General features: G+C 39.0%; 1 protein-coding gene across 4 annotated transcripts; it reads left to right on the top strand.

Annotated features, from left to right (window-relative positions):
* Positions 1–1,797: 1,797 nt before the first annotated feature.
* LOC122843142 (non-POU domain-containing octamer-binding protein-like) lies at positions 1,798–26,023 on the top strand. 4 transcript variants are annotated; one of them, XR_006372673.1, is made up of 12 exons: positions 1,800–2,914; positions 3,864–4,052; positions 4,136–4,437; positions 4,528–4,623; positions 4,710–4,906; positions 5,043–5,127; positions 5,275–5,386; positions 5,493–5,541; positions 5,719–5,825; positions 24,872–24,920; positions 24,995–25,093; positions 25,492–26,023. XR_006372673.1 is itself a non-coding variant. In XM_044137682.1 (10 exons), the coding sequence occupies exons 1-10, from the start codon at positions 1,967–1,969 to the stop codon at positions 10,202–10,204; spliced, it is 2,196 nt and encodes a 731-aa protein (XP_043993617.1). In that variant the 5' UTR covers positions 1,798–1,966; the 3' UTR covers positions 10,205–17,957. The 4 variants fall into 4 exon arrangements, 3 of the variants coding, with proteins under 3 accessions (XP_043993617.1, XP_043993618.1, XP_043993616.1); XM_044137682.1 differs by lacking the exons at positions 24,872–24,920; positions 24,995–25,093; positions 25,492–26,023 and adding an exon at positions 10,094–17,957 and having other exon boundaries at positions 1,798–2,914; XM_044137683.1 differs by lacking the exons at positions 24,995–25,093; positions 25,492–26,023 and having other exon boundaries at positions 24,872–24,921.
* Positions 26,024–26,630: the final 607 nt, after the last annotated feature.

Here is a 26,630-nt window from a genome sequence, read left to right on the forward strand (position 1 = left end):
CTCCAGTTAAGGTTTTTAGAATTGGCGTAAAGCGAATTAATTTTTTTGAAGCGGAACAGTTTAGGTTTTGGCTTTTTCTGTTTGGGTGACGTCTTCTGATCTCAAAGACGTCAGTTTTGATTGTTCTCAAGTCAGTGAATGTTTCTCGTGTCCTTTAGTGTTTCCATATTTCCGTCTCAGTCTTTGATCCCGCCCGTTTTTTTGGACTTCCTTTTTTGAAATCCGTTCCTGTTTTTTTGTCTTTTCTTTTTCACCCTTTGATTGTTTTGTTAATGTTGTGGATCTTTTTCATCGTCATCTCATCCTCCTTTTGTCTGATGATGATGATGAGCATTAAGAAGACATGTTGAGGTGAGACTGATGGTCTCTCCGCTCATTTTGTTCCATAAACAGCTTTCTGCGGAATAAACGATCCAAAAAAATTTAAATAACAGAAAATGTCTGAGTTTTTGTCTGATTTAAAAGAGTTTATTCAACAACAACAAAAAACAGAAGAAAAGTAAATAATAAAAACTTTTCCACTCTTCCTCGAACAGTCTGGCTTTAATTGAGCTGATAGTTCCAGGTTGTATTTTGGCCCATTTTTCAGCAAATACATCCAAATGGGTCATTTTTATCTATATTGGAGAAAATCTTTGAATCTGCTGGATGTGGAGCTGGAAGCTAGGAAGGACAACCAGAATAAGGCTTTATTTAGATTTATCGGTTATCAATATCTGCCCATTATTTTCATATCGGCGCATCCCTAATGAAAATGGTTTGCCAATGCAGTTCTACAGCGCCTCCAACAGGTGGCGTCTTTTGGTCTACTTGACCTGGAGTTATAGTGTGTGGTCTAACAGACTGCGTCATTTATCATATCCAGATACATTTAACACTTTTGTATATTACAGACACTCAACGTCTAAGACAAATGGTAACAAAATATATATTTTCAAAATGATACCTTTCAGGTCTTTTGTGTTTTCTGTAGATGCTTTAACAGAAAAACAATGTAAATGTACTGTTGTAAAACTCAGCCATTTTAAGATAAAATTGTTGCACATGGAGAAAATTTATGCTTTACAGTCACATTAACACAAGTAAATTAAAAATGAAGTTATCAAAAAGCATAGACAAATATCACTACACATTTACCAATACTCAATCAGTTCTGTCAGACAGGCCAAAATGGTGAAGCAATTTTATTTTGTTTTCTATCCATTCAACAGTGTACTCAGTTGGAGCTGTGGTGTTTGTTGAGCCAGTTTTTACATAAAGTGATTTTAAAACATGTTAAGGCTTCAAACTGAAATGAAAATGACAATAGTGCCCCAACAACTCAAAAGACATAGTGTAATACAAATAATCTATAGCATTGATATTTACTTCTGTAAAATATATTTTCCAGCAAAAATTATAAAAGGTACAATTTTCTCTGGAATGGGAAATAAACAAAATCTGCAATGTTACTTACATATGAATGTAAACAAAAGCAAATATTTTGTTTTAATAAATTTCTACAAGAAGTGTTGTGATTTACATTTCATATGTTTAAAAAGACTGAATTTCCAAAATGTTAGAAAAATAATTGAATAAATGCACGAAAAAGTTTTTTCTCCTTTTATTATCAAAAGAAAACACTATCTGCACCAGTATCTGCAACGTAGCAACTGAAGGCTGATATTTGACACTGTTTTTGAGATAAATAATTTAATTCAACCGGAACAAATGTGAAGTAGACCCTTGAAAATCTGGGGATTCATTTCTGTGCTGCTCGAGCTACATCAATAACATAGCGACGGACCAATCAGAGGCGCTGGCTGAACATGGGCGGAGTCATTATTTTCTTCTGAGAAAGAAAGACTCATTTCTGCTCGACCGTTGGTCGCCATTTTGAGGACCTTTAAGGAGCTGTTAAAGTTGTAACTACGCAGTTAATTTTTTGAGTTTTTTTTAAATAGTACTTTCGCTCACTAAAGGATAAATGTCTCGATTCAACAATAACCGTGGTGGGTACGGGATGAATCAATTTCAGCCACGCCGAGGCGGAGGTCCCGGTGGCCCTATGCGTGGCGGCCTAATGGGAAACCCGCATTACCGAAACCACCCTTTCCAAAACTCCAACCAGAACCGGAGGGGAGGCAACAACCACTTCGGTGGATCGAATAGCCAGAATTCCCAACAGAAGTCTGCGCAAAACCAGTCGAAGCCAATTATTCCTCCACCGAGCCCCGGACCGGCCCTCACCATGAAAGGCCCGATGGAGCAACAGAAACCACCGGCCCAGCAGGAGCAGCAGAAACAGAACCCTCCTGCGGACCAGTCGAAGACCCAGACTTCAACTCCAAAACCTGAAACGACCCCCGCTCAGGCCAACCAGAACCAGCAGATCAAGACTCCGGCTGGGAATGCCAACGCACCGCCGCCGCCGCCACAGCAGCAGACTCCACAGCAAAACCCGAAACCGAGTCCACAACAAGGCCAGAAACCCGCACCGCAACAGAGCCCCAAGACGGTTCCGCAGCAGAGCCCGAAACCCGGTCCCCAACAGAATCAGAAACCCGGCCCACAGCAGAACCAGAGACCCGGTCCACAGCAGAACCAGAGACCCGGTCCACAGCAGAACCAGCGGCCTGGACCCCAACAGAACCAGCGGCCTGGACCCCAACAGAACCAGCGGCCTGGACCCCAACAGAACCAGCGGCCTGGACCCCCACAGAACCAGCGACTTGGTCCCCAACAGAACCAACGGCCCGGTCCCCAACAGGCCTCTAGACCAGGCCAACAACAGGGCCAAAGGACTGGTCCCCAACAAGGCAACAAGAGCGGCCCAGGCCAGGGTTCGGGCCCTAAGCCGCCCCAGAGGGTGGAACCAATGGCCGAACAGAAGCCGAAAGAGGAGCCCAACAAGAGCGTACCAGATGAAGCAGGGGTGAGTCAAAAACCGGTCAGATTAACAAGATTTAGCAGCAGCTAATGGCGTCAGACACGGTGAAGAAAAGCTAGCTGACGTTAGCTCGCAGCCATCTTGTCTAACAGTGATTCACTTTATTGCGAAAGGTTATTTTTATTTCATAAAACGAAAATCAAGGCGCTGAAAATTTGTTTTCATATTTTTTCGTTTAAAATGGGTTTCTCGAGAAGTACTAATTTGTTTCAGTTTACAATAATTACTAGACTTAAACCAATATTAGAACTAAGAGAAAATAAAGCAACGATGAAATGCTGCTTTATCTGGGCTAGATAGGCTCAACGTTAATAGAGGATAAAGAACCTTCCTCAGTTGAAAAAATCAGGTTATCAGAAGCAAGGTGTCAGAAAAGAAAGCCAAATCGTGTCAATTAATACAAAATTTTAAATGTAAAAAATAAAATACAAGCACTGTACAGTAGGGCAGACTTTAGAACATAATAAAATACTGTGTTATTAAGAAATAACATAACCCAATTCTAAGAAAAATACAAAAAACAAATGACAAAAGTCTTCATTTTGATGCTTTGGTCTCCATTAGCTTTATTTTAAGAATATTTTTGTTTACAGAAACTTCCTAATTCATTTTATTTGTTGTTGATTGTACTTATTTTGGGTGTTTAAAATGTCTTCCAGTTCCAGTGTTAAATGTTCACTAGAATTTAAAGTTTATTGATCTTTGAGAATGTGATTTTGCTTTATTATGCCATTGCCATCATATTACCTTTAAATGGTTTCAAAACAATATTAATGTTTATCACAATAACTTCAGGGACAATTTATTGTCCAAAAAAATGTATTGTGTCAAGCCTGGGCATGAAAAAGCTGAATATAAGTTGAATGGTAGTCCTGTTGAGTTTGTCCCTGAATTAATTGACTTGATTTACTGTGAAGTGTTTTATCGTTGACAGACATTCAAGGCAGCCTTGTCCATGTTGTTGAAGCCTGGAGAAAAGTCCTATACACAGAGATGCCGTCTGTTTGTTGGTAACCTGCCAAATGACATCACAGATGATGATTTCAGAAAACTTTTTGTGAAGTATGGAGAACCTTCGGAAGTCTTTGTCAACAAAGGAAAAGGCTTCGGCTTCATCAGACTGGTAGGAGGCGATGCTCTGAACTGTGACACTAGCTGAGCACGGGAAACTTCTCCAACTGAATCCATTTCCTGTTTGTGTCGTAGGAGTCTCGGGCCCTGGCAGAAATCGCTAAAGCTGAGATGGATGACTATCCGATGAAGGGCAGACCGCTTCGTGTTCGTTTTGCTACACACTCTGCTGCGCTGTCTGTGAAGAATCTTTCTCAGTTTGTTTCCAACGAGCTCCTGGACGAAGCCTTCTCTCAGTTTGGCCTGGTCGAGAGGGCTGTTGTTGTCGTTGATGATCGTGGACGCTCTGCAGGGCGCGGCATTGTGGAGTTTGCTTCCAGAGCTGCTGCTAAAAAGGCTCTGGACCGATGCAACGAGGGCGTTTTCCTTCTCACAGCGTAAGCTTGTTTTTTAGTTATGCACACAAAACTGAGACCTGACAGTAAAAGTTTGTGAATGATTTCACTGATTTATTCATCTCTCTCCAGGTCGCCCCGTCCTGTAGTTGTTGAGCCTCTGGAGCAGTTTGATTGTGATGATGGGCTTCCTGAGAAATTCGTCCAGAAAAACCCAAAATTTCAAGTGTAAGTTTGCTAATTCAGTTGCTGGTGTTATGCTAACCTGCCTCCATGATCAGTCTGGTCTAACATGCTGGATGTTTGTGTTTCAGAGCGCGTGAGCATCCTCCACGCTTTCCCCGCCCCGGCTCTTTTGAATTTGAATATTCAAAACGTTGGAAGTCTCTGGATGAGATGGAGAAGCAGCAAAGGGAGCAGGTGGAGAAGAACATGCGTGAAGCTCGCGAGAAACTGGAGAGCGAGATGGAAGACGCTTACCATGAGCATCAGGCCAACATGCTGCGGCAGGGTGAGTCCCAAAGCTGCTAAAGCAAAAACAAAAGGCTCCAGCTTTGTTGTGTATAGAAAATGAAACAATGTCAGCCACTATACTGTTCTCTGCTTATGTAATCATCACAATAATTATTGTTTTTGTTGTTCTGCAGAACTGCTGAGGCGGCAGGAAGAGCTGCGGCGCATGGAGGAACTGCACAACCAAGAAATGCAAAAGAGAAAGGAAATGCAGCTCAGGTATGAGAATGATCAGTTTAGTTTTTTTTAATAATAATTTTGTAACCATATGGAAATATAGTGTGCCTTTAGGGTAATACTGAATTAAAACAAACATCACTTGAGGAACTTATGATGACTTTTATTTATGTTTTATTAAATAAACAGACAGGAAGAAGAACGGCGCCGACGGGAAGAAGAGCTTCTCAGAAAGAGGGAAATGGAGGAACAGATACGGCGTCAGCGTGAAGAAAACTACCGAATGGGAAACTTCATGGATGTAAAAGCAATTTTATGTTCAATTGAACAACATATGATTTGTTTTTTTTGAAAAAAACAAAACCAAAACCCATTTAACCTGTTTGATAACTATTTCTGTTTCACAGAGAGACGTTGACATACGGATGCACACCGGTGGCTCCCTGGGCATGGGAGGTAAGTTCCACTGCATTGATAGATGGAGTTTAGCCATGGACAAAAAGCTCAGTTTGATGTGTAATTCAGTTTTAAAGTCACAGTTTGAGACATTTTCAGGTTGTTTCAATCAAGCGAAACACAAAGACAATGAGTTGTTTTAACTCTGAGGTGTTTAACGTGTTGTTTTCTCATCAGACATGGCCTTCAGCGGATCCAACCAGAACTTTCCGATGAGTGGCCTCGGCTTTGAGGGTCAGTCTGGACTGGGATCGTCTCCAGGAGGCATGATGACCAGTGAAATGGTAATGTATCCCACTTTGGGAATATTGTTCACATGTGGCTGTTTATTTTTTCTTTTTGTGTTAAATATTTGATGATGATTGTAGACATGGAGGCCAGCTGGGCCATCAGCAGCGTAGAACACAAGTAGCTTCCTCTCTTTTTAAGACTTTGTGGTTGGTGAATAGTTGGAATATGAAAATGTATAAACATTGTTCTCCATGGCAGCTTTGTCCCCTGATTAACCCTGGATTAATCACATTTAGTTACAAAACCCTCATCCTGCACTAAATCACCAGATAAATCTGTCCAATGTTCCTTCTGCTCACTCCTAGTGTATCATCTGTGTTCATAGAGGATCTTTGCAAGTCCTGTCTCTTGTGAGCGTGACAGGCACTTTTTGTGGACAGCAGAAAATCTTTTTTTTCTGTAACTATCAGCAGCGCTCCAGTTGAAACTTTTGCTCCATTTTTACTGTAGGCATAACTTTGATGAACCACAGAAATGGGAACTTGTGTTTTTGGGTGGATGTGTGGAATCTATATCTCTACCTTTGTTGTTTGAGCAACTTTGAGACCTTTAGTAGTGCTGTACTCGGTCTGCTCCGCTGCCTTCACTTTCTAGTCATTTTGTTTTTGTAACTACAAATTTAGAATGCTTTTAGTGCAGGATGATGGTATAAAACATAAAGGACTTCATCAGAGGGGTCAGGCAAAAATGGAGACCATTTGTGGTGTAAACATGTTGGAGGTGTGTGTTGGAATGAAATATATTTTTAATATCTTTTCTCTGGATTGAAGAGTTTTTCGGCTGACAGCTACATGCTGCAGAACTTACCATATTCATAGTTTGTCTGATTTGAGTAGAGATGTCCCAGTCAAAACCTAATCTGATTCTGACTCTCCATCAGCGTCCCATGCAGGCGATCTGGGGCTTGAAGTGACTTTTACCGGTTTATTTTGGCAGCAACAATCTTGCAAAGTTTTCTTGACCAGGTCAAGAAAGCTTTTATAATGCTCTGTGTAGGGCTGGGAATTTGTCATTATTTATGACCATAAAAAATGTTTCTGATCAGAATAATTCCGATTTATCGTGATGATTTATTGATGTTTGAATACCCCCTCCATTTGCTCCATATGAGCAAAAATAAAGGCCAGAATGTGATGAAATGTAGTTGCTTTGGGCAGATTGGTGACAGTAATCACACTTCATGTAAGTGGTGTCCTCCAGAAGTCTGATTAAAAATGGCTCTGTCTTTGACAGCTGTGTTTGTAGCTCTGTCTGCCAAAAACTTTATATATAAAAATAAAATCCTCCAAGTCGCCCTGACTGAGCATCTGGACTGTTTATAGAGAGTCTGACTGAACATGTCCAGCTACAGGCTTTGTTACATTGGTGTCTTTATCCTGGTAATGGTGTTTGAAATGCTGGGCTAATGCTAGCATGTGTGGTTATATCTGAGCTCTCTAGAATTAGTTGAAGCAGCAAATATTCTCCTTTTTCTGTGATCTTCAGGTTAAGTAAAAAACTGTGATTGTTGGGTTAAACCCAGACTCATAAGCTCATAAAGCACAGAATCTCAGATGATCATAAGCTCGGATCATTTCCCGATCCGATACTCTGGATCAAATCGGGACATTCTGTGACTATCATCCATCTACAGAACTGTTTCTCTGAACTTTGAACCGCTGTTAGGTTCTGTTATTCTTGTGATTAATGAAAAACTGTTTCCTCTTTGTGTTAACTGAATTAATGTTTTGTTTTTGACGGTTTTTTTATTAATGTACATTAAGGTAAGTTGGAGACGCACTGCTGCAGTGCCTGTTAAAGTTTTAGCTCCTTAGAGACGATCAGTGGCTAAATGATCAACACCGAACTGTTACAGTAGAAAAGGCGATGATCCATCAAAGCTTCTCATTCTGTTTATGAGAGAGTAACAGTTTAAAGACTTCAGATCTCTTAAGATTTAATACTCTCCTAAGCTTGATTAAAAATGTGGCATTTATTTTATTACACTGTTGTTGCTTTAAGTAAATGTTCAGTGATTAGAATAGATTAGTTCTTACCATGAATTCACTATGAAAATCAGCTGGTTACTCTCTAAAGTCGAGTTATCCTTAGTTTAGATCTTTTGAGATCAGATTGTCACTCATGATATACTGCAGTATTTATTTATAACTTTAGGTGTTATTTTAGTGTCATTGCAAATCGCACCAGTTCATCCCTCGTTTTCTAGTTATGACACTTTTTCTGACTTTTGTCTGGTTCTGAGAACCTCAGGCTACGTTCACACAGCAGGTCTTGATGCTCAGTTACAATTAGCAGTCGTAGAAACTATGCAATTAGTTTCTATGATTCAACATAATTTCTTTTGCATGGTCGTTTCAACTACTACTTAAATGCGACTGCAATGAGACTTCTGTGTGAATGGTTTATGATCCTAAATCGACCCGCATGTACAGGAGAACGTAGACGTCACACAACAGCACTCTGCTTACAGTGGTAGTAATGGACGCTGCTGTGTATGGATCAGCTTGTTGAGTTGTTGAGCAGTGAGAGCCAACAGTGTCATCATCAACTCACAAGACCAAGGAAGCTAAAGGTTAGGCAGTGAAAATTAGAATATGTCCCATTTGCCGGCTGTGTGAACGTAGCCCAAGTTGACCTTTAAATAATTTAGTATGTGAAAATTTTTAGTCTTTATTTTTGCAAGAACTAATTAATATTCTTACCTAATATCTATGCAACAATTCGTCAGTTTCCAAGTCTATTGCTGTCATCCCTTATGAAGCTCTTGATTTATGGTTTTAAACTGAGGGAGGATAATTTCATACTGATTGAAATAATGGTTGAAACATTATATCAGTTATCTTTCATTTTATATATTCATTCATATAATATTTCTGTGGAACCCATGAAGGTTTAATCATTTGTCTACAATATTTTAGTTGGACGTCAACAAACTTCCTGTCGGCCATGTTGGAGGACACCCAATAGCTTAAAGGGGCAGTACTGTGTAAAACTGACTTTTAGATTTTTGTCATGATGTAATGATATTACCTCATTAAGACATATCTGGAGTGTTCCCTTGATTTGTTCATGCATGTTTAATCTCCATGGCAACCATTCAGCTGTGCAAAACTCCTGGGTGTATCTAGCTCCGCCTTCAAGGCACAACTCCTCCCCTTACTCAACTCCTTCAGACTAGCCAGTAGCAATTAGCAAACACCTGGTGGAACTGCTGAGATTATAACAGGAGCTACTAATCAGAGCAACGATGGTAAAAATGTTAAGCCATATTTGATATATACAGATTCAAGGAAAGCGCATTATTTAAACTGGCTGCTCACAGGCGGATCTGTTTAGGTCTTTATTTTTATTTGGTAAGTTTCTAGATTTTAAATGGTCAGCAACACACTTTCTCAAGTTCAGAAATTCTAAAAATGTTATTTACAGCTGATGAAAGTTTAAAGAAAATATAAATTTTTATTCTATTCTTTTGTACCCAACACATTAAACTTTAAAACCGAGGTTGATACTTTCATTAGAGACCGATCTTATCTACCACCACAAAGGTCTGAAAACCAGCCGCTGTTCCTGCTGTCCCCAGTTTTGTTTGACTGACAGACGCGCCACCAGGTCACGTCTGCACAGTGCAGCAAGCAAACGTCAAGCCACTGTTTCCAACTGTTTCCCTTTTTCTCACCGTAAACATTTGCGACATTGAAGCCCAAACTGGAAATGTTCGGTAAACTTAGTTGTCCTTTTTGTTAATAGTCCTATGATTGAGATTGTTTTTTGTCTGTTAAAGAGAAAAATCTCTTCGTCCTGAATGTTATTTTGATGATCGCTTTCTTCAGTTTTTAAGCTAATTGTTTGTCCTCCAACATGGTGCTGTTTCTCAGTGGCGTCTATAGAAACTGTGTTGCGATACAACTGATTAGCAGCTGGTGAATATGGTCTGTATTGGACCTTATGAGCATTATGTGCTGTAGGCTAGCATGCACTGGAGAGCAGAAGACAACAGGAAGGCCCAGACTAATGAAAACGTTACCCTCTCTTCCTTCTCTGTATGTAACCTGTGGCACCTGTGGACCTTCTATTGGAACGAACGTTTCTCCGGATGCGTCTCCTGCTGATTGTTTGATAAATCTTCACACAATACACACAACCCACCTGTTTTCCACACATTTTTTCACGTCTCCACATGGACATGAACTGTGTGCCGCTTTCGCACCGACTCCTTCCCTTACATTAATCCTCATCTCCCTGCAAATTCCTACAAAAGCAGCGCAGCGAGCGCTACGCCCAGGGCGGCGCTAGAGGAATGGGCGCTGGTGCCGCAGCGTACGGCCGCGTCCGTGAGGAGTTTGATGGCCCCATTAAGAAACCCCGTTTTTAAACGCTGCGTTTTGTTCCAGCAGCACCATTTGTAAAGCTACTCCAAGACGAACATGTTGAGTCACAATTATTGTATTTAAGTTGAATCTGTTGCATCATTTTATCCATTTAATTGATTAGTTTTATAATTAAGTCAAACCTTTTTTTTTCTTTTTTTACTTTGTATTGCCATTAGTGTAGAAAGGTCACCCCGGTGTGATCCAGTTGTTCTTTCAGACCATGTATCCTTTTCATTTCTAGATGTGTTATTCTGTGAATCGTCGTGAAGTGATAACTGTAACTTTTCTGAATCTCCTATGGCTTTGTTTGTGCCACAAAATACTATTTGGAGTTGAAACGTGACTATAATAAAGACAAACTGGTTCCATCAGGACAAACCTTTAACATTTATTCCTAAACCTCAATTCTGATTCCACCATTTTCCTACAGCAAGGTGACAACAGAAGAAATACTGCAGTAAACCAATCACGTTGGGTCTGTGAGGGTTTCATGACCACATACACATGCAGTTCAGTATTCAGTGAAGTTTCTCAGTCGGTCCGGCTGTTTGGTCACACTCACTTCTCTTTAGTTTGCTGATTGGTGTACAGCAGATCACTCCATTGAACTCTGGTATCTCTGCTTTCAGAATCCCTCATTCCCAGCAGGTCTGTGATTTGGTGATGGATTGACTGTAACGCTTCGTTTCATTGTGTCAGTGTTTGCTGGAAGAGCTCAATGCCTCTAATGTGCTCATGACCTTTTCCACATATTTCTGAAAGGTCTTATGATCTATGAGTCAGAGCAGTTTCAACCAGTTTAGTTTTGCCTGAATGTTAAGAGTTTATTCTCCTCAGGAGGCTGTGGTTACTGTCAAAATGGGATATTCCCAAAAAATATTATTTTTGTTCTTTGAATTTAGTCACACAAATTACAGCTCAACTATGACTTTACTAAATTACTGCCATCTTAAGGGCAACAAGTCCCACCAGCTGCCTTTGGGTGGCGGCAGACGCGTCAAACTGTGGCGCCTTGTGACTATTTTTGAATCTGTTTTATTCAGAAACGTCACAATTATTCAGAAAACCGTGCAAATATGAACTCTAGCAACCGGTTCTGTGTTAAGATACTCCAGCACGGTTTGTGTGTTAAATCCCCCAGATGTGACCCTCTGCTGCGGTTTTCATCTTTATTCTACCTCTTATTTCTCTGACACTCAGTTTTAAATGCACAGGAGTGAATTCATACATTTTCTTTTTGAAGACAACTTGTTTGTTCTTTTAATATACATTTTTATTGCTTAAAATAGAGTACAATTCAAAATTACTTTCTTTGTATGAAAACTTTAAGTTCGAAAGCGGATCAGAAATAAAACATTTCACATTAACTTTTAAAAATTGAATGGTAAACCCCTTCCTTCTACGTTGCACTTCATTTTCAGTCTCAAGTTTGAAGTATGAAAAGAATTTTCATAAAATGGATATTTCTTTGTTTTTTTTTCTCCCCTCCAGGGGGTCTTTTGTGGGCTCTAGTGTCCTTTATTCGAAAGTAGGCTGACAGGAAAGGGAGAAGCAGAGGGGGGAAGACATGCCGCAAATGTTGGGCGGGTCCGGGAATTGAACCCGTGACCGCTGCGTCGAGGACTGAAGGCCTCCAAATGTGGGTCGTGCTGTCCTCTACGCCACCACAGCACGCCATTAAAATGGATATTTCTAATCTAAAATCGTGTATCATATGCCAGATTCTGTACTAAAAATCAAATGTTTGTCTTTTGCGAAGAAGGGGAGAATTTTCCCCGTTAGCAGCTGAGTGAGCTCACTGCATGTAGCACTGGGCATTCGTCAACAGCTCATTTATTGCCTTAGTTTATTGATTATCTGGATCCCAACAACAGACTTGATGACACTTTCTGTGTCTGGACTTGCATTCTTTGTCCTTCTGTGCTGCGTCCAACTTTTCTTTCTCTTACTGTGAGAATCGCTTTAGTTTTGATGTCCTCCAGTTTACATGAACCTGATTTGATATTTTTCTTTTTACCAAGTTGCCATGTTGTGACCTGTTGTACACGCATTCTTGGCACTCAGGTTTCATACGGTTCTGCATGTAAATGTCGTTATTAGTCAATTTTGAGTTTGGATCGATACAATAAGAGTCATTTATGAAGATAAAGTTTCTTCACTTTAGCAAATTTGCCTGAAAATGTAAAACAGTTTGTTTCAAAGGCAAAACAACTTGATCCCAGTCTGCATCCTTTAATGAGCAGCACTGATCTTCTGTCTGGATAGATGGTAGAACCCATTATACAGCAGAATAGTTTAGTTTTTTTCCGTTAAAAATGATCTTTCATTCATTGTTTGAGTGGTCGTACCGTGAACATAAAAACAAAACCATAAACAGAAAACTCGGTATGAATGTTTTAGTTACTGAGTATCCTGGTGTCAGTATTTAATGAGGAAGTTTCTTTTTGCACTGCCAGACTTTGCCTAAATAACAATGTCGGATTCCTCGGTTGTTTGTGTGACACCATTTTGAATATCTGCTGGGCAACAATGCTAACTGCTGGGGTGATAATGTGCTTCTTGTAATGGTCTACTGTGACGAGGAGAAAAGGACGCACAAATATCAATTTCTCAGCAGAAATATTGGCATTTATTTTAGACTTTGTTCCTGAGGGATCAATTATTCTCTCTGGTTAAAACAGCAGATGTCTTCTCATTTAAGAACAAGTGTTGTTCTTCTGCTCGTGATCTGACACCTTGTATGTGTTTAGCGCCGCCTTTTGAGTGGGAGGAGTATTGCCCTTGCTGCTTGGTACTGTTATAAAACTCTGGACTGTAGTCGGGTCTTCACCGGGTCCTTACTGGCCGTCATGTCCAGAAAACAATCTTTATTTCACTCAGCTTTCAGAGTGGAGAACACTAGAAGCTGGCGTCTTAACTGCAGTTTCCTGTTCATAGTTTAACATCCTAAATAGTTATGTGGTCAGAATATAAACTGAATAAATCCAGACTGAATTTCTAAACATTGAAAAGCAGGTTGGATTTCAACTTTCCACCCTGTGATAAAATAATTTTACTGCCAGCTTTGGCCTCTAAGCACAATTATGAATTAAGGTCCTTCAAAAAAAGGGTTGTTAATTTTTAAAGAACCTGAATCACATCTTTTACTTTGGACTTAAATTCATACATTTGTCAGTTTGGACAGTTGACCACTGCTGAAGAGTTTTTATTTTTATTTTTTTGTGAAAACCCAAACTTGGTAGGTTTTCTATTTTTTGGCATGAGGATCACCTGTGATGGGATCCTGGCTTGAAAACCCAGAAGTTGGAGAGGACATGTAACCAACCTGTAAACATCCCGTTTTTTAAAAAGGTAATGTATCTTTAAGCTTTAATATCTATGGAAATAATAAAATCCCATAACAAATGTCTGCTGCCTTTTGGTATTTATCAACTATTATTGGAGATCTATGGCGACTAAACTTGAGATTTTTTAGCCTTTTAATAGATTGTGAATAAAAACATGGTGCCATTTTAAAAAATTAAAATAAATGTTTCACAAATCGTCTTGTCCATATTTAAAAAGTGTTCTAGATAATCTTTGACACTTTCATAACTACTGACAACTTTTGTCAGAGCCTGAATAACAGAAAAGTAAATTTACAGCTAATCCAAAAGCTGTTCAAACCCCTGGCAGTTTTAATGTTGACAGAAGTCTGCTTCTGTTGGTAAATCACTCAAAATTGTCTGATTGGGTCACAAAGAAAACCCCAAATGCATGTTCCTGTTATTTCATGATGAACAATTGATAATACAGCAGTTAAATGCTTTCTGTAATTGTCAATCAGTTGTTTACATTGTTTACTCTGAGCAAATGTTATTACTACCAGTTGGTACAATGAAGATTAACCCTAAATCTTAATCTGGCTGGGGTATGAATAATTATGGACCTGCATGCCTTATGGTAAGCTTTTTTCCATATTGATTCCCATTTTGTTCTGAACTCCAAAGGGAACTTTTAAACGATTCAGATGTCAGTTTTTAGACCTTTTTATTTTGTCGTTTTTATCTGATAAACTTTTTTTCAGCTTTTTAAATTTATTTGATTTAATTGAAGCTAGAAGATGAGAAACACCAGTTCACAACACGTCGACTCAATGCACTTCACCAAAAAATGTACTTTCAATTCAGTCATACACTTTCCACGTTAATTAAATCCAATCTAGTTGAACCCAGTTATCAAACAATCCACCAAGTTTAGATTATTGGTTTTCTATCTAAGGAAATTCAACAGATTGCATCAGATTGACTTCCACCATTCACTCCTCCTGGATGAGGATGTAGCAACAGTGAAGAGGGAAAAACTCCCCAATAACAGGAAGAAACTTCCAGCAGAACCAGATCCAGACTCACTCTGAAAGTCCGTCTGCTACGACCGATTGGTGGTTTGGGAAGACAGAACACACACAAACCCACATGAGCACTGATTCAGGAGAACTTTCTTCATCCGTCCGTTATTTTACATAATCTTCCCAGTCTGGGTTGCGAGAGGTGCTGGTGTTTATCTCCAGTGGTCAATGGGCGAGAGGCGGGGTCACCCTGGACACGTCGCCAGTCCAACACAGAGACAGACAGGACAAACAACCAGGCACACACACAACCACACCTACAGAGAGTTTACAGACCAATTAACCTGACAGTCGTGTTTTTGGACTGTGGGAGGAAGCCGGAGAACCGCAGAGAACCCACCATGTACAGGGAGAACATGCAGAAACACCCCGGGCCGGGGAACCCGGGACCTTTTGCTGTAAGGCAACAGTGCTGCCAACTGCACCACTGTGCAGCGGAGGGCTTTCTGTTGGAGAAAAGTAAGACATTAATGTCAGCAGTAGCTCATTTAGAGGCTTCATCTGGGAGAGAAAAAGCCAAAGAGAATCTCTGAGCCTCTTTTACAGGCTAGAGGAGAACGTTTAGAGCTCAACTGAACACAAGACCAGGTGTAGATTATTTGAAGAAAAAAAAAGAATGCAAAGTTTAAAGCTGACATGACAGCAAATAATGTAAATAGGAGAGTAGTAGGAGAGTGAGGTCATTTTGAGCGCCAGCAGCCTCAGTCTGCAGCAGCTTAGCTACAGAGAAAACCCAGGATAATCTGAATCCGGCCATCAGCTTTACTGAGCAGGACAGTTTTAAGCCCCCACTTCAAAGTAGGAATTGTGATATTTAAACATAAGAATGTTTAAATGCTGCATCCCAAAGATTAAATCAACCTTGGAGTTTATAACGGGTAAGAGATTAGACATTTTTTCAGACTTAATGAAGGCCTTATTTTCAACCTAACTCAAATCATATGTGATTTTTAACATTGGATAAATGTGGCTTGTTCTGCTTGGATGTTACATGTTTGTGTTGTATGAATGTTTTCTTTAACAGGTCTGACCAGCTGTACAGGTTTTGAACTGTAAGACATTGTAACATGGATTTAATTCATAGATCCAAGCAGCAGAGGTGCTTTATTTTGTAGTATTTCTGCTTATTTCAACAAGGACGAATAGCTTTATGGTAAGATGATTTTACAAGATCAACAGATTGCTGGGATTTTTCTCCTGATCTTTCCTCTGTGAAATGATTTCCTCTATTTCTTTCATTTTCTTTTTTTTATAGTATCACAAATATTTAGTGGTTTATAATTAAACATATATCCAAAGTTCGAAGAATATGCTACTTGTTTTTAATGCAATTTTGAACACAAGTCCATTTGTTTTGTCCAATGTACTTAAATCTTATTGGCTGAAAAAGCTGAAGTTTGAGTTTCTGGATGAAGTTGTGGTGCTAATTTTCACTTCCTTCTGTTTGAGTAGAAATCCTCATTTTCCCCCACAGCGTTAATTATTGTTTGCAAAATGAGTTATGTAAATATTTATGATTTAATCTGGTTCATTATTTAAATTCAGCATCACCAGATTAATACTTAAGATGACTTGCAAAATAAAGGTTATTCCTACCTTGGAATACCTTTTTCACATCCTTCCATATAATTTTCTAATGATAGAATAGGCATTGATGCAGTAATTGAAGGATGTTCGGACATCTTGGAGTGTTAACTTTTAAAAGGCGTCTTGAATCACAAACTGAAAAGCCAAATAAAACTGCATATATCCATGTTTAGCTTTTCTTTTTACAACAAAACAGAAAGCTATCATGCATAGCAAGACGTCAGTCATAGTACTGATTTAGCTAAGTTGTGTTTTTGTATTGCTGTCTCTTTGTTGGTGTTGTATACAATTTGTTCTTCTTTAACAGGTTTGATCATCTTTAAGATGTTGGACTGTGGAAAGGAACCAAGAAAGTCTGTAGCTTCTGCTGGACCGTATTAGTTTAGTCTGTATAGTGAAGAAAATAGGACCAGGCACTGAACCCTGTGGTACTCCATAAGTAATCCTGATGTGTGAAGATTTTTCAACATGAACAAACCGTAATCCGTCATGTAAATAAGATCTAAACCAGATTGGTGCTGTTCCCTGGATCTCTGCGGCATGTTGGAGTCACACAATGGATATTGTGATCTAACAGAACCAGAACCTGGATCCATTATCTGAGGCCATGAAAATATCAGTAATTTTAAATGGTATCTGAGGAGCTTCTGGTATGAACATCATAAATGAAAGCCAGGCTCTCCAACATGGTCATGTGTTGAGTTCAGCCTGTCTGGTTTCCCCAGGAGGAGCAGAGTTCAGCAGGAAACGTTGCTCACATGTAGCTGAGCTTTTAAACCACAAACAACAAAAGTAGACATGAAAATTGTTGTTTTTTGGCGGTAAGAGCTGAGCTCCAAAAAGCACTAGGGAAGTTAATAAAAAAAGTTTGAACTTTTTTGTTCTCCATAGCTTTTTCTGTCTCCAGATAAGTTGTTTTATCTGCTTACTGCCAAATTACACCAGTGTGAAAGGTGTTTAATATTAATTCAATATTGATTTTAAGAAGTACGCAAGATTCATTAAGTGAATGCAGGGATTACTATTAATGTTTTATCAGTTTATGTAGTTTATATGTTTTCATTCTGCCACAATCGGCCCTTTGAGGACATTTGTGATCTTGATGTGGCCCAAAATTAAAGACTTTGACCCCACTGATCTATAGACCTCAGTGGATTTTAGTAAGTAGCCAAAATTCAAGCATAAAATGACTTTAATCACCTGTGTGGAAAAATGCATTAAGTGATTTTTATCAACAGTGTAAGAAACTGGACTTATTTTACATCGGGTTTGAATTGGGCTTAAAACCCTGTAGTTGATTTTTACTAAGAATTTTCTGCAGTTTTGCCTTTTGATTATTATGAACAAATAATTTTGCTGAAGTTTTTTTTTTTTCACATTTCATCTTGTAAATCTGATTTAGCGCTGACATTCTCATAGTTTTACTGTAGCTCTAACCTGGAGGTTACCTTTAGTCTGAGATGATATAATTTCTGATTTCTTACTGAAAAGTTTTGCACAATTTGTGCATTCTGCTTTCCAAAAGGAAAAATGTCAGCATCGTCTCCCGTCAGTTTATCATTAACTCCTGTTTACCTCCTTTGCAGATGCCCTTTCGTTGCTCATGTGTTGCTCTGGTAAAAAATAAACTTGCAGAGTATGCACTTCCCTCGTTGATCAAATGACATTAAGCACTTCCGTAGTTTGGATTCCTTTGACTGTTGAAAACCAACGTTTCCTTTTAACCCTAAATGCTTCATCAGCCATGGCTGGGTTAGAAATGAGCTTTGTTGAGGTTTCTCACCACACAGAAAAACAAAGGGTTGGATTTATAGAATTTATACTATTGTTGACGATGTCTAATGTCATGACTACGGTTCATGGAAGCTGTTTTAATGCAATTTTAAGTGTACATTTACATTTTAATTTCATGTCCATTAAATTCAGTTTATACCAATTCTCAAGTCAAGGCACTTTGCAAGACAACAGCTTTAGTTCAGATCAAGAAATACATATTCATCTCACTGCAATCAAACGAACTGATTCAAATTCATTAACAAAAACTCCCATTTCCCAACAGCAAAAGGTTATTTTATCCAGCACACCCAGCCAGTTGGATCAAGGAGCAAACCTTCCTTCCAACTAATTGATTCGAGTCGATAACGTTTCAGCAGTCGCCTATCATGAAGACGATGGTAGTTAGAAAAAGTGGCCTATGTATTTTCCAGCAGTCCATGCCTAAAGCAGCATAACTAGAGATATTCAAGATGGGTACAACTAGCTTATATTCTGAACTTTATTAAAAAGATCAGGTTTTAAAAGTGTGTTGGAAAAAAAGTTGGGTGATAAAAGATCTGTCTTCACTGCTGCACTTTGAAGTGCTCTGTTGGGAACATATGGACCAATCAGATCTCATATTTATGATGAGTCTTCTGGATTTTATGGATCTGCTTCAGTTTTTTTTAACTTTGTGGTAGTAAAGAATTACTATAGTTCAGGCTTAGGGTAACAAACACATGGACTAATTTTCCTATGTCACTGTGGTATGAGATGTTTTTCATTTTGTAAAAATGTGCAGGTGAAAGAAGGAACCTGTCCTGGTCAAAGGTGTTGCGAAGTCTTTGTACAATATTACTGGACATTCAAGTTAAGTACGGAGTTTGTTTTTCAGATCATTTGCTCCAAAGAGCTTCCACATTCTGAATTTAACAGCTGAAAACTGAGTCATTCAAGTTTGTATGTCTTTAAGAAGTGTGTGTAGTCTGCCTAATTTATTGGCTTCATCAGGCTTTGAGTATATCATCTGCATAATTGTGGAAATATACCCCATCCTGTCTGATAACAGAAGCACATATACAGCGAAAAAAGGGATCCAAGCACACAACCCTGTGGTACTCCATAATGAACGTGAACAAATTATCTGTAAGATAAATATCTAAATCAGCCCGATGCTGTCTATTTATCGCTGTTTTTGTAAGAAAAAATTTGTGATCAACTGGATCAAAAGCTATCTGATCACTAGCTGCGTTTTCATTAACTATAAAATTGTGTAAATTGGAATTACAAAAATAAATTTGCTTAGTGGAAATGCCAATTTTGAAAAAAACGCAGAGTTTTTGTGCTAAGTTAACATGGTAGTTATTCTCCTGCATCAAAATTTGTGTAAAACAGCAGTGAAAACTATTTATTTTTTGCATCTCATGAAGTATGTGATCAACAACAGGATGTTGCTGCTGACAGAAATGACAAAGATGGCAGGAAGTGATGGGAGGAAAATGGCACGACATGTTTTTTTAATGATTTGCGTGACCAAACTTAATCACGTCTGATTTTTATTTCATTTCCTATTTAATGGAAACACTGCAGTTGTAAAATTGTTTTGCTTTTTTCTCTAACATTGGCAGAATATACCAATGTTGACAAATTTTTGTGCACGTTTATAATGGAAACGCAGCTATATGTTGCATGTTTGGCAGTAGGCGTGTCAATCACCTGTAGCTGAGCTTTGAAAATCAGAAACAGACATGAAAATGTTTCTTGGGATAGAAATCTTACCCAGAATTCCTCTCTTCAACTGTGCTGGTAGAGAAAGTTTGAACCTTTTCTCCTCATGGTTTAAGTAAATAAAAAGTTTTAGATTCGGGACAAAAGTTTTCAAAATGCAATTAAAGTTTGGGTTTTTTTTTCTGTGAAGATGTGTGTATCACCTGGATGTGGACGTCTGATCCACTGCCTGAATGTTTTCAAGTTGCTTTATTAAAGCTGTTAAATGTAACGAAGCACAAATCCTATTTAGTTATTATGAAATGTTGCGTTAGCACTGTGGGCTAGGAGACTTACCGATGCAGAACCTGCAGAAATGAAAATGTTTCCCCCTGTTAGTCTGGAAACCCATCATAGAAGAGATATTAAACCATTACTGAATGTTTTAATGACTCTAGTAGGAAGGCTGTTTACCTGGGAATCTTTTGTAGCTTACCTACCAGGAATCTGTGCTGATCAGTATGAAATATTAATGCTAATGTTTCAATTCACATCGCTACTTTAGGTTGGGATTTTTATGAATATGGTTTTAGATTCAGTTGCAGACTAAAGAAAAACATTCAGTTATTTTTCAGCTGAAGCCCTTCCTGCCTCAACACCCACTGCAGGTTAGATATAAATAGGCCCTTGGAAATCAATTTATTGTTAATTGGTTCTGAAAAGAAGATTCAGTGCCGTATTTAAGCCAAAACTGCTGAAAATGTATATTTAGGATAAAAACACATAGTTTTAGCTTCACCTGGTCCAAATTCACTGTTATTACGTTTTAGTCAATATATTTATCATCCCTTCATTTGCGTTAATTTTTCTCTAATATTGTGTGAAAAAAGGCTTAAGTTGTTAAATAAATGAAAAATCTGCACTATGTGCCAATTTCTTCTCTTATCCGAGTGATTAAAGATCAAAATAACTGAAACAATTGTTGGTTGCAGCTGTAGGCACCGATGATTAGGGTCATGGTGCATAGTGCAGCATTCAGAGTTCTCAGTATAATTGGGTTTCTAACTGAATATTTGAGACCAGAACTGGCAGCACGCAGCCTTACCTGCTGCTCTGCATTAACAGCTAGCATCACATTCATGTTAATTACTGCTGTTAGCATCTCAGTCCACATTTCCAGTAGAAGAACTGGACTGACCCAGAGAGGCGTAATCTGACCTCTGACCTCCGTTGCATCCCAACATGAAGTGCCTCCAGTGGCAGCTTAACGTTTGCAGGTGGACGCTGTGTGTGTGTGTGGTTGTGTGTGTGTGAGACGTTGGCTACCTGAGGTGCGTTAGCTGCTGTCAGAGGCAGGCCGCCCGCTTCTCCATACACACATCTCCTCTGCAGTTGGGTTACTATGACGATGAGTAGTTCTGCAGAGGTCAGTGGACAGTAGAGCCTGGACTTGTTTACACTGCAGCCAGAGGTATGCTTACACAGATGATCTGAACAGTAAGGTAAGTGTCCCCTCCCCTCCATGTTTCTGATTGCAGCTGTGCTTCACTCAGGAGCGCTGAGGGCTTCTGGCATCACACTGACAGGTTGGTGTCGCAGTGCAGAGATGGGCCTGGAGCGGGGTGTGTGGGTGGGAATGCAGCACCATGTTGACCTCTGCTGTATGTGTGTGTGGGCAGTACTTTTCTCTGTATGTTTGCAACAACACACTCGTGTGTGGGTCAGAACCGGAATCAGAATGTGTGGAGCAACACGTCTCCAGGCAGAACCAGAAACAAGGATTTTAGCTTCAGTTGAACTTCTTTCAACAAACATTTTATCTTTTAATGTAAATGATAAAATTGGGTGGTGGGAAATATTTTTTTCTTTTATAAATGTAAAGATGGGTTGAATTCATGCAAATATTCGTGGTGCTGATCTCGGTGCTGCCCCATTTTAAAGGGGCAGCATTATGTAAAATTGACTTTTTTAGATTTCCGTCATAATGCTACTTCATCAAAAACATACCTGAAGTGTTGCCTGGATTTTTTTCCATACATGTTTGAGAAATCCTTTAATCTCCATGGCAACCATTCAGCTGTGCAAAACGCCTGGATGGACTTAGCCCCGCCTTCAAGGCTCAGCTCCTTCAGGCTCGCCAGCAGCAATTAGAAAGCACTGCTGAGCTCATTATAGGAGCTGCATCTCAGAGCAACGCTGGTAAAAACATTACAGGGTTGATAGAGGAGCCATGACGACCTGAAGTCATCAGGAGGAGCAGGAGTTTTTAAAACCACAGGCCCAATTTAAACACGTTAAATTCAAAAGAAGCAAAGTTTCTTTTGACATATTTTTGTAATAACTGAAGATATATTATAGTTACTTGAATATATGCTTTGCTATAAAATGGCGCTATGTGCCTGGAAAATTCATAATACTATCCTGTTGAGGTTTTTATTTACTTAAATTCTAACAATAATTTGAAACAGATTCAGATTTCACTCTTGTTCATGTGCTGCTGATTGTCTTTTTTTCCAACCTGTGAGGAAATGTTTTAGTAGAGCTCATCTTGGAGTATTTACTGTCCCTTATGGATGGAAAAATATTCAAATCATCTTTGAAACTGTTGAACTTTGATCTAATTGGCTCCAATAAATGATAGAGGTCATGAAAATCAGTTGGTTTCTGTTTATTCTCTTAAGTTCATCTTAAACCATGAACTGACTGGTAGAAAAACAGCTTAATGCTTGTTTGTCGCTGCTGTAGCTCCTTTATTTACATTTTTACTTCCCATTCCACATGAACATCACTTCCTGTCTGGAACTACGGAAACCTAAATGTTGGCAAAGCAACTCGAAATCAAATTCTGACTAAAATTAAATGGAAATATAAATGTCTCAAAGTTAGAATATTAGATTTAATCTATATTTTATCATAAATGAAGCATAGTTTCATTTTTAGGACAAATGTCTGAAATTTAACCCCACTCTTGTTACTGTTTTATATTTGATTCACAGCGAATCAGTGAAACATGGAAATGATTCCAGAAACATGTTCAGTGTTCCTTAAAGGGGACCTGCTGTACAAAATTCACACTTTGCATGTTTTTCTACTTGCCTTTGGGTCTCTACTGCTTTTAAAACCGTCCCAGGCGCTTGAATAATCCATCCTGCTGGTTTTTGGCAGCAAGTTAATGTTTTTTAGTGTATAGTATAGGAGCAGTTTCAAAACCTTCAGATTAAGTCACCATCCATGGCACGGCGCCGGTACCCAGCAACCCAAACTGAGCTCCAACACATTTGGTCAGCTGGTTTTACCGCTGTATGCTCTGTACAGTGGCTGCTGGAAAAGACATGTTTTGTTGTTGGCTTACTATGCATAAACCACTTGCTGCATTCTTGTCGGTTGTACAGAAGGCTCCACTTCTGCTTTTCAAAGATGTATGGTTGGATGATTGTGCGTCTCTTTGAAGCCTTTCTGTTGCATTTAGTTTCTGTTGGGTTGTATTTAATGAGCTTTTTATTGTAGGAGTTAACCTAAGTGTAAATGTGAAATAATTATATTTAAATAAGATTAATGTGAAACGTTCAGAACTCTTTTTTTTTTTTTTGCTGTTTGGACCCAGAACCTCTGGGTGGAACTGAAATCAACAGATGAGATGAAGGAGGGTCTGCTGTGAACTCCTCACCTTCAGCAGGTGGTAGTTTTTATTTATACAAGTTTTTTGTAAATGCACATTTTTATGATCAATAATTACATTTGAATTACAAAAGCTGGTTTTAATGAGTCAATGATAAATTTTTGTTCTTTTGGAGATTTGAGTCAAATTTTAAATCAGATTCTACAAAATCCAGCAATTCAAAATGTTTGGAAAATAATTTTCTTTTTGTTTTAAAAAATATCAGTGCAAAGTCAAACTGGCATTTAGTGGATTAAAATCTTGGTATCCGATCAACATTTAGTTTTTTCATTAATGGAATATAAATGTGAATAGAAAGATATTAAGAGCAGCTTTTTGAAGTGGACATTTTTGTCTTTCATGACACAAAGACGGACGGTTTTTAATCTGTTAGAGAAAATAATCCAGTCAATATTTTCTCTGTTTACAGATCAATCTCATGTAACCAAACCAGCTCTAAAGGTTTGCTGAATGTCTCATAGTTTTGAGCACAACTGAAGTTTCATCAGTTTATGCAGGAAAATAATTTTTTTAATCTTTTTTCCATATGTGGGCAATTTTTTTCCTTCTCAGTTTTATAATACTTAAGATTTCCAATTTTCTGAAGTTGAAAATTGGGCCATGTGCTCTAATTGAGGAAAATGGCGGCTTGATGAAAAGGAAAATTTTGTCCAAACGGACAGAAATAAAATCAACCTTAAATTGAGAGTTATTGATCTGGGCTGAGAAGTGTTGCATGTTGTAGCCTCACTTTGCTGCAGTAAAGGCATAAACTGTTCAGAAACAACAAATCCATGAATTTGAAAAAGTTTTTTTCTTCTTCTGTTGTTTGGAGACTCAGTTATATTTTCTTAATGACTCACTTCCTGTTTGTGCTGTAAAACCTTTTTCTGCTGAACCACCTGATTAGTCATTTGGTCTCTTATTGCAGAATAACTGAGGATTATTTTATGTTTTACTTTCTGTTGCTCCTGAACTGGAGGCGTACCTCTTCATGTTGGTACCGGGAGCGCTGTGGTTCGGACCGGGTCGGGCTTTTTTTAAAAATTTCCTCTGCAGTTTTTCTGTGTCTGACTTTAAACTTTGGGTCAGTTGATGGTCGTCTTGGTTCTGTTCAGCTGATTGATTGTAGTCGTGTTAGCTGGGAAATATTTCAGCCAACAGAACCAGTAGATTTGGATCAGAACCGGCCTGTGGTTGGTGTTCAGTGTGGAAACTCTTCTTCTCTGTAGCTCATGGAGGTTCTGGTTCTCCCAGATCCTCAGAGGAAGTTTTATCCGTCTGCACTGTGACCCATTTCTCCAAACAGAACCTTTTTATTCAATCGGCCTAAACCGTCCTCCCTCCCATCTCAGTGTGATGCCAGAATGTCCCTGTTGACCTTAGACGACCCTTTGTGTCTAAAAGGGCGCCGGGTCTAAAAGTTTTGGTGCCGGGTCGGTACCAGCTGTGGTACCAGGACCGCCTTTATGCCTGCTGACTCAAACAGCAGCTCATTCTAACACCACCGTCCCGACACACACAGCTGCTGACCAATCATAGCCAGGCTCTTACTGTGTGTTCTTCTCACCTCAGGAGCCTCGACCAATCAGAGGAGGCTGACGGCTCCACCTGAGCAGCCACGGTAAGGTCGTTGTTTGCGTGACCTCTGGACTCTGGATGCTTTCCCAGCTGACTTCCTGTTTTCTGTTGTGGCAGGTAAAAATCACAGAGCCACTGAGAACAGGAAGCCACGGAGGCCGGAGTCTGAACTCCATCAGGAAGATTTAAAATGGTTCACAACACATTTACAGGAAGGTAAATATGAAAGGTTTCCACTTTTATTAAACATTGTCTCTCCCTTTCCTTTGAACATAGATCTTTTGTTTCATTTAGTATCAGATACGTTGTCACACCAGGCCACTAGATGGGTAAACTGGGCCTTAGCTAAATGACATTATGTGTTTGTTTGACCTTCTTTTTGAAAATTAGGTCAAAATATGAAAACTATTAGATATTTCACCAATATGAAAGCCATTAAGTTTTCTCTCTAATTTATGTATTGAATATGCTATTGTAAAGTATTGTCTCAGTATTTATAAAGGTGTATTTGTTTGTCTGTCATTGCACTGTTCTGTATTCTATTTCTTAAAGATTTTTAAACAATATGAAGAACAGTTAAAGGAAAACATTTCGTGATGTTTGTTTTCTTTCAGGTGAAGCTGCAGTACCAGGATGCGACCAGCAGGGGGCGGACATCCAGCTGACAGATTCTGTTTTTCTGTTGGAAAATAAATGTTTTTGTTCATGCCTGAGTTTATTGAGCTGTACAGCCTGAAAGTATCAGAAGTTCAGGTAATATAAGCCCAGAGTTGGGCTGTATTGAGTTACATTTACTGGAGTAATTTGGGGCAGGGAGAATTGTACTTTTAGGAGTATTTTTACTACATGGTACTTTTTACTTTTACTTGAAGCATTAAGTAAAATTTATGAATATTGTACTGCTGTGAGTAACGTCACTGAATGAAGAACAAACTCATAACTAAAAATTCACCAGACATACCTGTAGTGTTTGTTTTAGTTTCAGAAGCTTAATACTGAAAGAAATGTATTTGGAAAAATGTTTCTCTTGCTGGATTTGTAATTATTTAATTTCGGTCTTTAAAATGGAAACATTTCCACAGAAATTTCTATTTTGGTCCATCTGATGATGCACTTCTTAAATATTAAATTGTTTTGATCAGTCACCCAGTACTCATGTAATCTTTTTACCATTTTGTTTATTTTTACTGTAGTGAAAATGTTGAAGTAGTGCTGCTCTTGAGCTCAGTCCCTCTGTTGGTTCCTGTTGGGGGGGTGAACGTATCGCCTGGATTTGGCGGGATCAGGACAATCTGTGCAGCTCCGCCTCGCTGCCTCCAGCTCAGATATAACTAAGGCTAAAGGTGCAAAGTTTCCGCCGCTGCATCACGCTCCCATGCCCAGTGTTGGCTGTCAACCCTGGAGGAAGTCCAACCCAGACGCAGCAAGACGATCCGGACTCCATCTGGGTCAGGTTCACGTCTCACCTGAGCTGCTGGCGGGACGACGGTCCTGGAAGTTCGGAAGCATCATTACACCTGGGTTCTGTTGGTCAAATAGATGTTTAGAAAATGGTTTTCATCTGTTTATGTAACGATGCAGCATCAGACAAATCAAATGGGAAATTAATTATTTTACTTCTGAGTTTGATTTTACATCTTTTGCTTGCAAAAACCTGCAAAACTGGAAGTTTATGTAGGGAACAGCGAGGTCTCATCTCACACTGAAAGGGTTACATTTAGAAAAAGTTAAAAACCTGCAGAAGAAAACAATC

Source organism: Gambusia affinis, linkage group LG14 (assembly GCF_019740435.1).
Source record: "Gambusia affinis linkage group LG14, SWU_Gaff_1.0, whole genome shotgun sequence".
Taxonomy (NCBI): Eukaryota; Metazoa; Chordata; class Actinopteri; order Cyprinodontiformes; family Poeciliidae; genus Gambusia; species Gambusia affinis.

Excerpts from the sequence above, each read along its gene's own strand:
- LOC122843142 (XM_044137681.1), top strand. The coding sequence starts at position 1,967 with ATGTCTCGATTCAACAATAACCGTGGTGGGTACGGGATGAATCAATTT. Across the intron at positions 4,053-4,135 it reads GCTTCGGCTTCATCAGACTG|GAGTCTCGGGCCCTGGCAGA; the intron begins GTAGGAGGCGAT and ends TTTGTGTCGTAG. Across the intron at positions 5,387-5,492 it reads GAATGGGAAACTTCATGGAT|AGAGACGTTGACATACGGAT; the intron begins GTAAAAGCAATT and ends TCTGTTTCACAG.